Raw genomic sequence first — 12,624 nt, forward strand, 5'->3', positions numbered from 1 at the left:
CAAGAATGCAACTCTCGACCACCTTCTCAAGGGCAATGGGGGATTGGCAATGAATGCCGACCAGCCAGCGACACCTATACCCCAGAAATGAATGAAGAGAGAGAACATTTAAGGTGACAGAATATTCTGCACTTAGCTGGATGGGTACAGCTCCAACAATGCTCAAAACACCTGCCACCAACCAGGACAAAGGACGCCACATTTACAATATTTATTCCCTTCACCCACAACACTCAGTAGCAACAGTACGCACTTTCTACAAGATGCATGGCAGAGTTTCTCTAAAGCTCTTCAGACTATGTCTTTCAATGATCATTGTGAAGGACAAAAGCAGCAGATATATGAGAATATCACCACCTGCAAGTTCCCCTCCAAACTATTCATGAGCCTGACTTTGAAGTATGTCACTGTTCTTTCAGTGTCATGGGGTCCGAACTCTGGGACTCACTTCCTAACTGTACAGAAAGCATGCATGTATAGAAGGACTGCAGCAGTTCAAGAAAGCAGCTTACTATTACTTTCTCTAGCGCAGTTAGGGCTGAGCGATAAAGGAGTAGAATTATAACATGAGTAAAAGAAAGACGGTAAAAGAAATCAGCAGTTAGAATCTTGCTGCAATGTTTTAACTAAAGAATGATAGCCCTCAAAATGCAGCATTCCTTTGACACCATTCAAATGTCTGCCCAGATTAAATACTGATGTTTTGAATCAGGGCCTCAAGACCTTGGAAAACCAAGATTAGAGTTCTCCTGCTGGTGGAGGATATATAACTGCTGGTAACCTCTAACTCTATAAAAACAAGAATAGGGATGAAAAATGCAAAGTCATTCATTTATGTATATTGAACCAATTTGTTTATGGATCAGATTGTGCACACTTGCTTTTTGCTTGCAAACTTGATCTATTTATTCAGTCAGTAAAATCATTAATCCTACAATCACTTAATTTTACCTTAAGAAACAATTCTTCCAAGAAGTGGATAACAATTGCATTCCAAGTAATGAGGCAGCAACAGGGGGTATCAGGCAGTTTGTTTCCATAATACTGAAGAGCTTGCAGCCAAGGATAGTTTAAAGAAATAAACTATGGAATAAGCAACTGAATAAATCTTAATTTATTTGGTATGCAGTTATTATTGAATGTCTTTTTATTGACAAGCTTTTTTCAATGGCTATGCAATTCACCTTGCTTAGTGACTTAAGACCATAAGGAGCAGAAGTAGACCATTTGGCTTGTTGAGTCTGCTCTGCCATTCAATGAGATCATGGATGATCTGATAACCCTCACCACTTTTTTGCTTTATCCTTATAACTCTTAATTCCCTGACTAATTACAAATCTATCTGTCTCAGCCACTAACATACTTAATACCCATCTTTGGTAGTAATATATTCCACAGGTTCACCACTTGGTTTTTGATTCTCCCACAAAAGAAAACAATCTCCCGGAATGAAAACTGTTAAGCCACCTAGGAATCTTGTATGTTTCAGTAAGATCTCTTATTCTTCAAAGCACTTCCGAACCTTCTCAACCTTCACCTTAGAGCAAATTCTTCCATACCCTGGAATTAACATAGTGAACCTTCTCTGGACTGCATCCAGTGCTGCTATTATTTTGTCTTTTGCTCAGTTGACTGAATGGTTGATTTGTAGTGCAGAGTGATGCCAACAGTGTGTTTCATTTCACGCAGCAGCTGAGGTTACAGCCAAAATTCTGCCTTTCCAATCATGTCCCTTGTTGTGACATGGTGACCCTCAAGTTAAATTCACTAATGGTCATCTTTCTCTGAGAGCAACTCTGGGATTGTAGCGACTCTGCCTTTAAGGCCATAAGAACATAAAAATTATAATATGAGTAGGCTGTTTGGCCTCTCGAGCCTGTTTCACTATTCAGTAGGATTGTGGCTGATCTGACATAGTTCATCTCCACTTTTCTGCCCTTTTCCCCATAACCCGTCAATTCCCATATGATTAAAAAAAACTGATCCATCTTAACCTTTGGTACAGATAAGCATTCAGACCCACAGTTCTCTGTGGCAAGGACGTTCAAAGGCACTCAAACCTCTGAGAGAAGAAATGAGAAACTTGAGTCATAAATTGGTGCCCCTTTATACTGACACTATGCCCTCTGTCCTTGACGCTCCCATGAGGGGAAACATCCTGTTGGTGTTTACCCTGTCAGTCCCTTAAGAATCCTCTATATTTCAGTGTGACGACCTCATTCTTTACTATCTTCTGACTAGTGCCCCATACAAAAACAAAACAGAAAATAGGCAATAAAAGCATTAAGTGCTCGAGAAACTCCATTTGTGGAGTTATTGTTCTAAGTTTGATATAACTCCTCTTCAAAGAATGATTGGTATAGTTTTAGCAAGATCTCCTTATGTTCTACTGCACTTACTTCGAAATAAAGGTCAACATCTTTCGTCTTCCCTATGGGTGGCACAGTGGTTAGCATTGCTGTCTCATAATGTCAGGGACCAAGGTTCAATTGCCTGTGTGGACTTTGCATGTTCTCCCTGTGTCTGCATGTGTTTTCTATGCGTGCTCCAGTTTTCTCCCACAGTCAAAGATGTGCAGGTTAGATGGGCTGGCCGTGCTAAATCGCCCAGTGTCCAGGGATGTGCAGGCCCTATGTAGAGATGCTATGATTCTATTATTTGCTGATTTTGGATGCAAGCTCTCTTACCAACTGAATTATGCTCAGCCTCTCTACCTACCAAAATGCTTAACCTATTTTCCATCTACTAAATTTTTGTCCACTGACATATGACAGTTTGAATTAGTAATGTACTTTAACGCAGCTTAAATTGTCCCAGTTAACATCAGTATTGTTGAACAGAATGAGGTAGTAGGACTGATGACCAGATGCTCGATCAGAGTTGGGTTTGAATGAGATCATCAAGGACAAAACTCAGAGTTGACTGTTCTAGTCAAGTAAGTCCAGAGCTAGACCAGTAAATGCATGATCATCATGATAGAGCATAAAAATCAGGACTATAATCAAATGGAGAGAGAGAGAGACTGAGGCTGTGATGGAATTTACACCTCAGAACGTTACATTAACATAGAGGTTGTTGCTAAACTATAAACAGCGATGTGCTAGTGAGAACAGACTTAGGGTGTGAATTTCAGGCACTAGAAAATTGCATGAGTTTCTGGACATGTGAATTGCTGACCAGGTACATATTGGAACAGTCGAAACCTGAGACTTGTAACTGATGAAGGTGGTCGAGACTGTGGTGCTGGAAAAGCACAGGAAGTCAGGCAGCATCCGAGGAGCAGGAGAATCGACGTTTCGCACATAAGCCCTTCATCAGAAATGAGGCTTGTGGGCTGGGAAGCTGAGAGATAAATGGGAGGGGGGTGGGGCTGGGCTGGGGCTAGGGGGAAGGTAGCTAAGAATGCAATACGTAGATAAAGGTGGGGGATAAGGTGATAGTTCGGAGAGGAGGGTGGAGCAGATAGATGGGAAAGACGATGGACAGGTCACCCTGCAACCACACGGGATCAATATGGATTTCACCAGTTTCCTAATTTCCTCTCCTTCCACCTTTATAGAGTCATAGAGGTGTACAGCATGGAAATAGACCCTTCGGTCTAACCCGTCCATGCCGATCAGAAATCCCAACGCAATCTAGTCCCGCCTGTCAGCACCCGGCCCATATCCCTTCAAACCCTTCCTATTCATATACCCATCCAAATGCCTCTTAAATGTTGCAATTGCACCAGGCTCCACCACATCCTCTGGCAGCTCATTCCATACATGTGCCACCCTCTGTGTGAAAAAGTTGCCCCTTGGGTCTCTTTTATATCTTTCCCCTCTCACCTGAAACCTATGCCCTCTCGTTCTGAACTCCCCGACCCCAGGGAAAAGACTTTGTCTATTTATCCTATCCATGTCTCTCATAATTTGTAAACCTCTATAAGTTCACCCATCAGCTTCTGACACTCCAGGGAAAACAGCCCCAACCTGTTTAGCCTCTCCCTATAGCTCAAATCCTCCAACCCTGGCAACATCCTTGTATATCTTTTCTGAACCCCTTGCAAGTTTCACAACATCTTTCCGATAAGAAGGAGACTAGAATTGCACGCAATATTCCAACAATGGCCTAACCAATGTCCTGTACAGTTGCAACATGACCTTCTAACTCCTGTACTCAATACTCTGACTAATAAAAGAAAACATACTAAACGCCTTCTTCACTATCCTATCTACTTGCGACTCCACTTTCAAGGAGCTATGAACCTGCACTCCAAGGTCTCTTTGTTCAGCAACACTCCCTAGGACCTTACCATTAAGTGTATAAGTCCTGCTAAGATTTGTTTTCCCAAAATGCAGCACCTCACATTTATCTGAACTAAACTCCATTTGTTACTTCTCAGCCCAATCGCCCATCTGGTCCAGATCCTGTTGTAATCTGAGGTAACCCTCTTCGCTGTCCACGACCCCTCCAATTTTGGTGTCATCTGCAAACTTACTAACTGTACCTCTTATGCTTGCATCCAAATCATTTATGTAAATGACAAAAAGTGGAGGGCCCAGCACCGATCCTTGTGGCACTCCACTGGTCACAGGCCTCCAGTCTGAAAAACAATCCTCCACCACCACCTCTGTCTTCTACCCTTTGAGCCAGTTCTGTATCCAAATGGCTAGTTCTCCCTGTATTCCATGAGATCTAACCTTGCTAATCACTCTCCCATGGGGAACCTTGTCGAACCCCTTACTGAAGTCCATATAGATCACACCTACCACTCTGCCCTCATCAATCTTCTTTGTTACTTCTTCAAAAAACTCAATCAAATTTGTGAGACATGATTTCCCACGCACAAAGCCATGTTGACTATCCCTAATCAGTCCTTGCCTTTTCAAGTACATGTACATCCTGTCCCTCAGGATTCCCTCCAACAACCTGCCCACTACCAACGTCAGGTTCACTGGTCTATAGTTCGCTGGCTTGTCATTAATACCTTTCTTAAACAGTGGCACCACGTGAGTCAACCTTCGGTCTTCCAGCACCTCCTCTGTGACTATCAATGATACAAATATCTCAGCAAAGGCCAAGCAATCACTTCTCTAGCTTCTCATAGAGTTCTCGGGTCCACCTGATCAGGTCCTGGGGATTTGTCTACCTTTATACGTTTCAAGACATCCAGCACTTCCTCCTCTGTAATCTGGACATTTTGCAAGGTGTCACCACCTATTTCCCTACAGTCTATATCTTCCATATCCGTTTCCACAGTAAATACTGATGCAAAAATATTCTTTTAGTATCTCCCCCATTTTCTATGGCTCCACACAAAGGCCGTCTTGCTGATCTTTGAGGGGCCCTATTCTCTCCCTAGTTACCCTTTTGTCCTTCATGTATTTGTAAAAACCCTTTGGATTCTCCTTAATTCTATTTGCCAAAACTATCTCGTGTCCCCTTTTTGCCCTCCTGATATCCCTCTTAAGTATACTGCTACTGCCTTTATACTCTTCTAAGGACTCACTCAATCTATCCTGTCTATATCTGACATATGCTTCCTTCTTCTTAACCAAACCCTCAGTTTCTATAGTCATCCAGCATTCCCTATACCTACTAGCCTTTCCTTTCACCCTAACAAGGATCCAGAGAAAGTATATTCCTGTTATCTCATTCCTGAAGGCTTCCCCTTTCCCAGCTGTCCCTTTACCTGCGAAAATCTGCCCCCAATCAGCTTTTGAAAGTTCTTGCCTAATACTGTCAAAATTAGCCTTTCTCCAATTTAGAACTTCAACTTTTAGATCTGGTCTATCCTTTTCCATTACTATTTTAAATCTAATAGAATTATGGTCGCTGGCCCCAAAATGCTCCCCCATTGACACCTCAGTCACCTGCTTTGCCTTATTTCCCAAGACTACTGTGGCAGTCCCAGTCTATTTTTGAAAAGTTAAAATTCCCTACCATAACCACCCTATTATTCTTACAGATAGCCAAGATCTCCTTACAAGTTTGTTTCTCAATTTCCCTCTATTAGGCGGTCTATAAAACAATCCCAATAAGGTGATCATCCCTTTCTTATTTCTCAGTTCCACCCAAATAACTTCCCTCGATGTATTTGCAGGAATATCCTCCCTCAGCACAGCTGTAATGCTATACCTTTATCAAAAACGCCATTCCCCCTCCTCTCTTACCTCCCTTTCTATCTTTCCTGTAGCATTTTTATACCGGAACATTAAGCTGCTAGTCCAGCCCATCCCAGTCCCACGTTCATAACCATGCTCTGAGTTCATTTGCCTTCTCCTCCGTTAGGCCCCTTGCAATGAAATCAGTGTAGTTTAATTTATTAGTCCTATCTTGTTCCTGCCTGCCATGACTGTTTGACTCTCTTCTGGTCGCAACTGTTCCAGTCTCCGATTGATCTCTTTCCTCACTATCTCCCTGGGTTTCCTCTTTCTCCCCACCCCCACCCCACCTTACTAGTTTAAATCCTCCCGAGCAGCTGCAGCAAATTTCCCTGCCGGTATATTAGTCCACTTCCAATTTAGGTACAATCCGTCCTTCTTGTGCAAGTCACTTTCTGCCCCAAAAGAGTTTCCAATGACCCAAAAATGTGAATCCTTCTCCAATACACCAGCTCCTCAGCCATGCATTCATCAGCTCTATCCTCCTATTCCTGTCTTCATGAGCCCGTAACACTGGGAGTAATCCAGACAATACTATTCTCAAGGACCTGCTTTTTAAATTCCTGCCTAACTCTCTGTAAGCACCCTTCAGAATCTTAACCTTTTCCCTTCCTATGTCATTGGTTCCAATGTGGACAATGACGTCTTGCTGGCCCCTCTCCCCCTTGAGAATATTCTGCATCCTCTCTGAGACATCCTTGATCCTGGCACGAGGGAAGCAACACACCATTCTGATTTTTCACCACAGGCCACAGAAACGTCTGTCTGTCTAACTCTGACTCGAGAATCCCCTAACACAATTGATCTCTTGGAACCCGACGTACCCCTTGTTGCATTAGAGCCAGTGTCAATACCAGAAACTTGGCTGTTCGTGCTACGCTCCCCTGAGAATCCATCACCCCCTACATTTTTCAAAACAACACACTTGTTTGAAATGGGTGTAGCCACAGAACGCATCTGCACTAGCTGCCTACCTCTCCTTCATTTCCTAGAGTTAACCCATCTATGTGAGTGTATCTGAGACTCCCCCCCCCCCCCCCCCCGATAACTGACATTTGTCACATACTGTTGCTTTTGCATATTCCTCATTGCTTCTAATTGTCTCTCCAACCGATCCTTTCGATCTGATAAGATTCGCAACCAACAGCATTTATTGCAGATATAATCCGCAGTAACCCTGAAACTCTCTTTATACTCCCTAGCTGACAAGAAGCACATATGACTCTACTCAAGGCCATTTTTGCTCCTTCACAATCTACAGACCCAGAAAATATCACAGTCTTATTCCTCTCCAAAACACTGCCCCAGGTTAGATTAATAGCTACGGCTTACATTTTAGGTTTAATCAAGAGACATATCTCCAAAACCATATAATCAAGAAAGAACCCACTGTACTCACTACTGCAGACTTTCTGTAGGCCACTTTAAACAATTAACTTATCTGATTCTGTGCTGTGAACTTCGCCCAAACAGTCCTTCAAGATCGGTTGTGAATTTCATTGTTTGTTAATTTTCCTAGACGCACTCCGATGTCCAGCGATACATGAATTCAAACAGTAAAGGCAGTACTGTGCAGGTTCACTCTGGTGTCACTTTCTTTCTTTCTCTTTCTCTCTCTCTCTCTCTCTCTCCCTCTCTCTCTCTCTCTCTCTCTCTCTCTCTCTCTCTCTCTCCTCTCTCCCCCTCTCTCCTGCACTGACCTCACCATGTGCTTCCTTTGTCTGTGCTTCTCCCTTTTAAAATTGCTGTCGTTTTGACTTTTTTTTTCAAAATTCCAAAACAATGCAACAGCATATTCCAGTCCCAAGCCTCCAAGTCAGCACTGCACTCTTGACCTGTCCATTGTCTTTTCCCATCTGTCTGCTCCACCCTCATCCCTGACTTACCTACCTATTCCACTCTCCGCTACCTTCCCTGCAACCCCACTTGCCCTCCCATTTATCTCTTAGCCCCACAGCCCACAAGCCTCATTTTCTGTTGAAGGGCTTATGCCAGAAACGTTGATTCTCCTGCTCCTCAGATGCTGCCTGACTTGCTGTGCTTTTCCAGCACCACACTCTCTATTCTGATCTCCAGCATTTGCAGTCCTAACTACAGATGAAGGTGCATATTCTTAAGTGTTCTGATTTTACATCTTTGTTTATATTATGTTAAAACAATGTCATGAAATGCAGAATATAAAAAAAATTTCAATTTTCTAACAGGTATTAATCTGGGATTATGAAGCTTGTCCAAAAGATAAACCAGAGTATGTTTGTAATAAGCTGACTAGTTGTAAAAGCTGTGCTATGGACCAGAACTGTCAGTGGGAAGCCAGGAATCAGGAATGCATCCCATTGCCTGGTATGTTTTAATTTATGTCTATCTGTAACTTTTGCAATATCTTGCAGTGCTCTAATATGTTCAGTGAATCTGATAGCTTTGTTCAACCCCCAGTCTTGATGCGGCAAGTGTTGTTCCCCAGGAGCGTGAATGAGTTGTTGAACAAAGAAGAACTGCTAGCAGACAATTTTGTGGGAAGGATAGCAAGTAAGTTTACTGAGAAAGGCTGTCCCTTCTCAGTATTCCACTTGATGGTCCTTCTGACTGCTTAATTCTTTGATGTGAGCAGCTCCATCATTCAAACTCCTTATGAGGATCTAAAATCTGAATGCAGGCTATTGTCAGGAGCAACCATTTAATACATGCTGTTATTAACAACAAACTGGCTTCTTAATGCAAGTAACATGACAAAATGGTTTCTAGGCTGCAAATTGACAACACTGCTTAAAAGTGCTTTTTAACCCTGCTAGAAGCTGCATTCCTGAGTACTGAATCAAAGATTAGTAGACAATGCTTCCTTTACAGCTTACAAATAACTAGACTGGATAAGGCATTACTAGCCAGCCTAACTGACCTTGCCTTTGTAGGTGCAAAAAAAAGATAAAAAAAGCTTGTTTATGTAAAGCAAAATTGACTCCCAGGAAATATCATTGGGCTAAGTGGCTGTCAATAATGTCATTTTATTAAGTTTAGTAATTGTCTGAATTTGCTCTGTAACCATGGATGTACTACTTTTCAAAAAAGGTATGAAAATGGCTTTGTCTTAAGCCAGGTGCGCAACCTTATCCTAGGAGTTCGGAAGTGCTTTAAGTCTGTGTTGCTGGGCAATCTGTGCCCGGCCGTGACAATAAAGTGTGAAACCTTGCAGACCCAGACCAAATTGCTCGTGTTCTTTTGACCAGTCACAAAACTGAGAGATCCTTCCCGTGGGTCGAGATCTTCACTTACCTGCTTAATTGCCTTCTATCATACTGTTTGTGGTGTAATCTGTATGGAATGTTTTATAATTTCTGAACGTTGTATCACTGAATTGGATCAATGTAGTATTTACGTCGTTCTCAGGTCTAGTCCCAGTCTAATGACATGGAAAATGGCCAGATGCAAGATAACCTGATTCCTGGTTGTCTCCGTTATACATTACTTTGTGACATACTGCTTCCAACATGTTTAGCCTGTGCACACAAGACAGTCCTTCTGATCCAGTGATCATCTGTGGCCTCTCTGAACTTCCTCCACTAAAATTAATGTATTTTCTTGAATAGGCAGATCAGAACTGTTCCCAGTGCCTCAGATGTGATTTCACTAGCAAAGGAAAATTGTTTTGGAGATGTGTCCATATTCTGGTCTCCTTGCTATAGAACAATGTTAAACTTTAAAGTTTGCAGACAAGTCTTACAAAGATGTTGCCAGGGTTGGAGGGTTTGAACTGAAGGAGAGGCTGAATTGATTGGGGCTTTTTCCTTGGAGCATCAGAGGTTGAGCATTGACCTTAAAAAGTTTTTAAAAATCATGAGAACCATGGATAGAGTGAATAGTCAGGTCTTTTTCCAAGGGTAGGGGAGTCCAGAACTAGAGGGTACAGGTTTAAGATGTGAGGGGAAAGATTTAAAAGGGTTCTGAGGGGAGGTCTTTTCACAGTGAGGGTGGTGCTTGTATGGAATGACCTGCCAGAGGAAGTGATGGAGGCTTGTATAATTACAGCATTTAAAAGGCATCGGCATTGGTATATGAATAAGAAGAGTTTAGTGGATATGGGCCAAATACTGCAAAATGGGACTAGATTCGTTTAGGATATCTGGTTGGCATGGAAAAATTGGACCGAAGGATCAGTTTCCATGTTGTATGACTTTCTGACTTTGCATTCTCCTCAACGTCCTTCAATAACCATGGTTGGTTTATTCCTCTCTCAGAATTTTCCTCCTGACAGGAATGGAAATGTCTGCCACTGCTCATTACTGTTATTCCTGCTAATCCATCCACTCACTTTATTTCATTGTAATTCCCCTTAATTACCTTAAATGGAGTTGTTTCTGACCAAAGTTTGGCACTCAAACTGAATATTAAATTCTATCATGTTATGATTATTCTTGACTTCCAAATAAAATTTCCCTTGTCATCTGTTAAACCTGCGTCATTATCCATTACCAGATCCAAGATAGCCTACTTCCTGGTTGTCTTCATAATGCATTACTGCAGGATATATTGCTCCCAACCTGTGTGGCCTCTGCATGGAAGACAATTCCTTTGATCCAGTGATCATCTGAGTGGCTTGTCTGAACGTCCTCCACAGAGTGGCATGGATAGGATAAATAGGCGAAGTTTTTTCCATGGGGTGCGAGAGTCCAGAACTAGAGGGTATAGGTTTAGGGTGAAAGGAGAAAGATATAAAAGGGACCTAAAAGGCAACTTGTTCATGCAGAGTATGTGTATGGAATGAGCTGCCAGAGAATGTGGTGGAGGCTAGTACAATCGCAACATTTAAAAGGCATTTGGATGGATAAATGAATAGAAGGGTTTAGAGGCATAGGGGCCAAGTGCTGACAAATGGGACTAGAGTAGGTTTGGATATCTGCTCTATGACTCTGAGTGGTCCTTGAAATATTGGATGCATGGGTAGTCATGTTCCAAGATTCATTCGACTCTGGAATAGTTCTATAGGTTAGACTATAACTAATGTAACCCCACTATTGAAAAAGAGGTGGACAGAGAAAACAGGGAATTATAAGTTTTATGAGTCTGACATTGATAGTGGGACAATGTTGCAGTCCATTGTCACTTGTAGAACTCATTAAGGATGTAGTTAGGTGATCTGATTGGGGGAGCCAGTAAATGTGATTTACTTGGACTTTCAGAAGGCTTTTGACAAAGCTCCACAGAAACAATTTATGTGTAAAATGAAAGTTAGCCTTCATAGTGAGGCGATTTGAGTACAGGGGCAAGGATGCCTTGCTGCAACTACACTGCATTGGTGAGACCAGACCTAGAAGGTGGGAGTAGTGCATTGAGATGGAAAGAAAATTGGTTAGCAGATGGGAAACATTGAAGAGCAATAAAGAGGTCTTTTTCTGAATGGCAGGCAGTCACGAGTGGGCAACAGCAGCGATTGGTACTAGGAACCCAGCTATTGACAATATGCATCAGTTATTTAAATTAAAGAACGAAGCGTATTATGTCAAAATTTGAAGATGACACTTAGCTGGGTGGAAGGGTAAACTGTGAGGAGAGTGCAGAGATGCTTCGTTGTGATTTGGGCATAATGAGTGTATGGGCAAATGCTTGGCAGATATAATATAATGTGAATATAATATGTGAATATTAAGGGTGGCATGGTGGCTCAGTGGTTAGCACTGCTGCCTCACAACACCAGGGCCTTGTGTTTGATCCCAGCCTCTGGTGACTATCTGTGTGGAGTTTGCACGTTCTCCCGGTGTCTGCTTGGGTTTTGTCCGGATGCTCTGGTTTCCTCCCACAGTCCAAAGATGTGCAGGTCACATGAATTGGCCATGCTAAATTGTCCCGTAGTGTTAGGTTCATTAATCAGAGGGAAATGGGTCTGGTTGGGTTACTTTTGATGGGTCGGTGTGGACTTGTTGGGCCGAAGGGCCTGTTTCCACACTGTAGGGAATCTAGTCTAATCTAATATATGTGAGGTTATCCACTTTAGTAGAATAAAATAGAAAGGCAGATTATTAATTGAATGACTGTAAATTGAGAGAGGGCAAGCGAGTTTTGAGAAGATTTGTAGCTTAAGTTGAGGTTCTGGATGTAGGTTTGCTTGATTCGTTTTCAGACATTCTGTCGCCATACTAGGTAACATCTTCTGTAAGCCTTTGAATGAAGCACTGGTGGTATAGCCTGCTTTCTGTTTATGTTTGGGTTTCCTTGGGTTGGTTATGCTATTTCCTGTAGTGACATCATTTCCGGTGGTGATGTCATTTCCTGTTCTTTTTCTCAGTGGGCGATAAATGGAATCAAAGTCAATGTGTTTGTTGACAGAGTTTTGGTTGGAATGTCATGCTTCTAGGAATTCTTGTGTGTGTCTCTGTTTGACCTGTCCTAGGATGGATGTGTTATCCCAGTCAAAGTGTCCTTCCTCATCTGTATGTAAGGATACTAGTGAGAGTGGGTCATGTGGCTAGTTGATTTTCATTTATCC

General features: G+C 42.3%; 1 protein-coding gene across 1 annotated transcript in view; it reads left to right on the forward strand.

Annotated features, from left to right (window-relative positions):
• The window catches only part of atrn (attractin), a 376,923-nt gene that overhangs the window by 128,924 nt on the left and 235,375 nt on the right, over positions 1 to 12,624 (forward strand). Inside the window, exon 14 of the mRNA XM_060840099.1 lies at positions 8,351 to 8,489. Coding sequence (XP_060696082.1) covers positions 8,351 to 8,489 — 139 coding nt within the window. The remainder of the gene's footprint in view (positions 1 to 8,350; positions 8,490 to 12,624) is intronic.

This window comes from Hemiscyllium ocellatum, chromosome 1, assembly GCF_020745735.1.
Source record: "Hemiscyllium ocellatum isolate sHemOce1 chromosome 1, sHemOce1.pat.X.cur, whole genome shotgun sequence".
NCBI lineage: Eukaryota > Metazoa > Chordata > Chondrichthyes > Orectolobiformes > Hemiscylliidae > Hemiscyllium > Hemiscyllium ocellatum.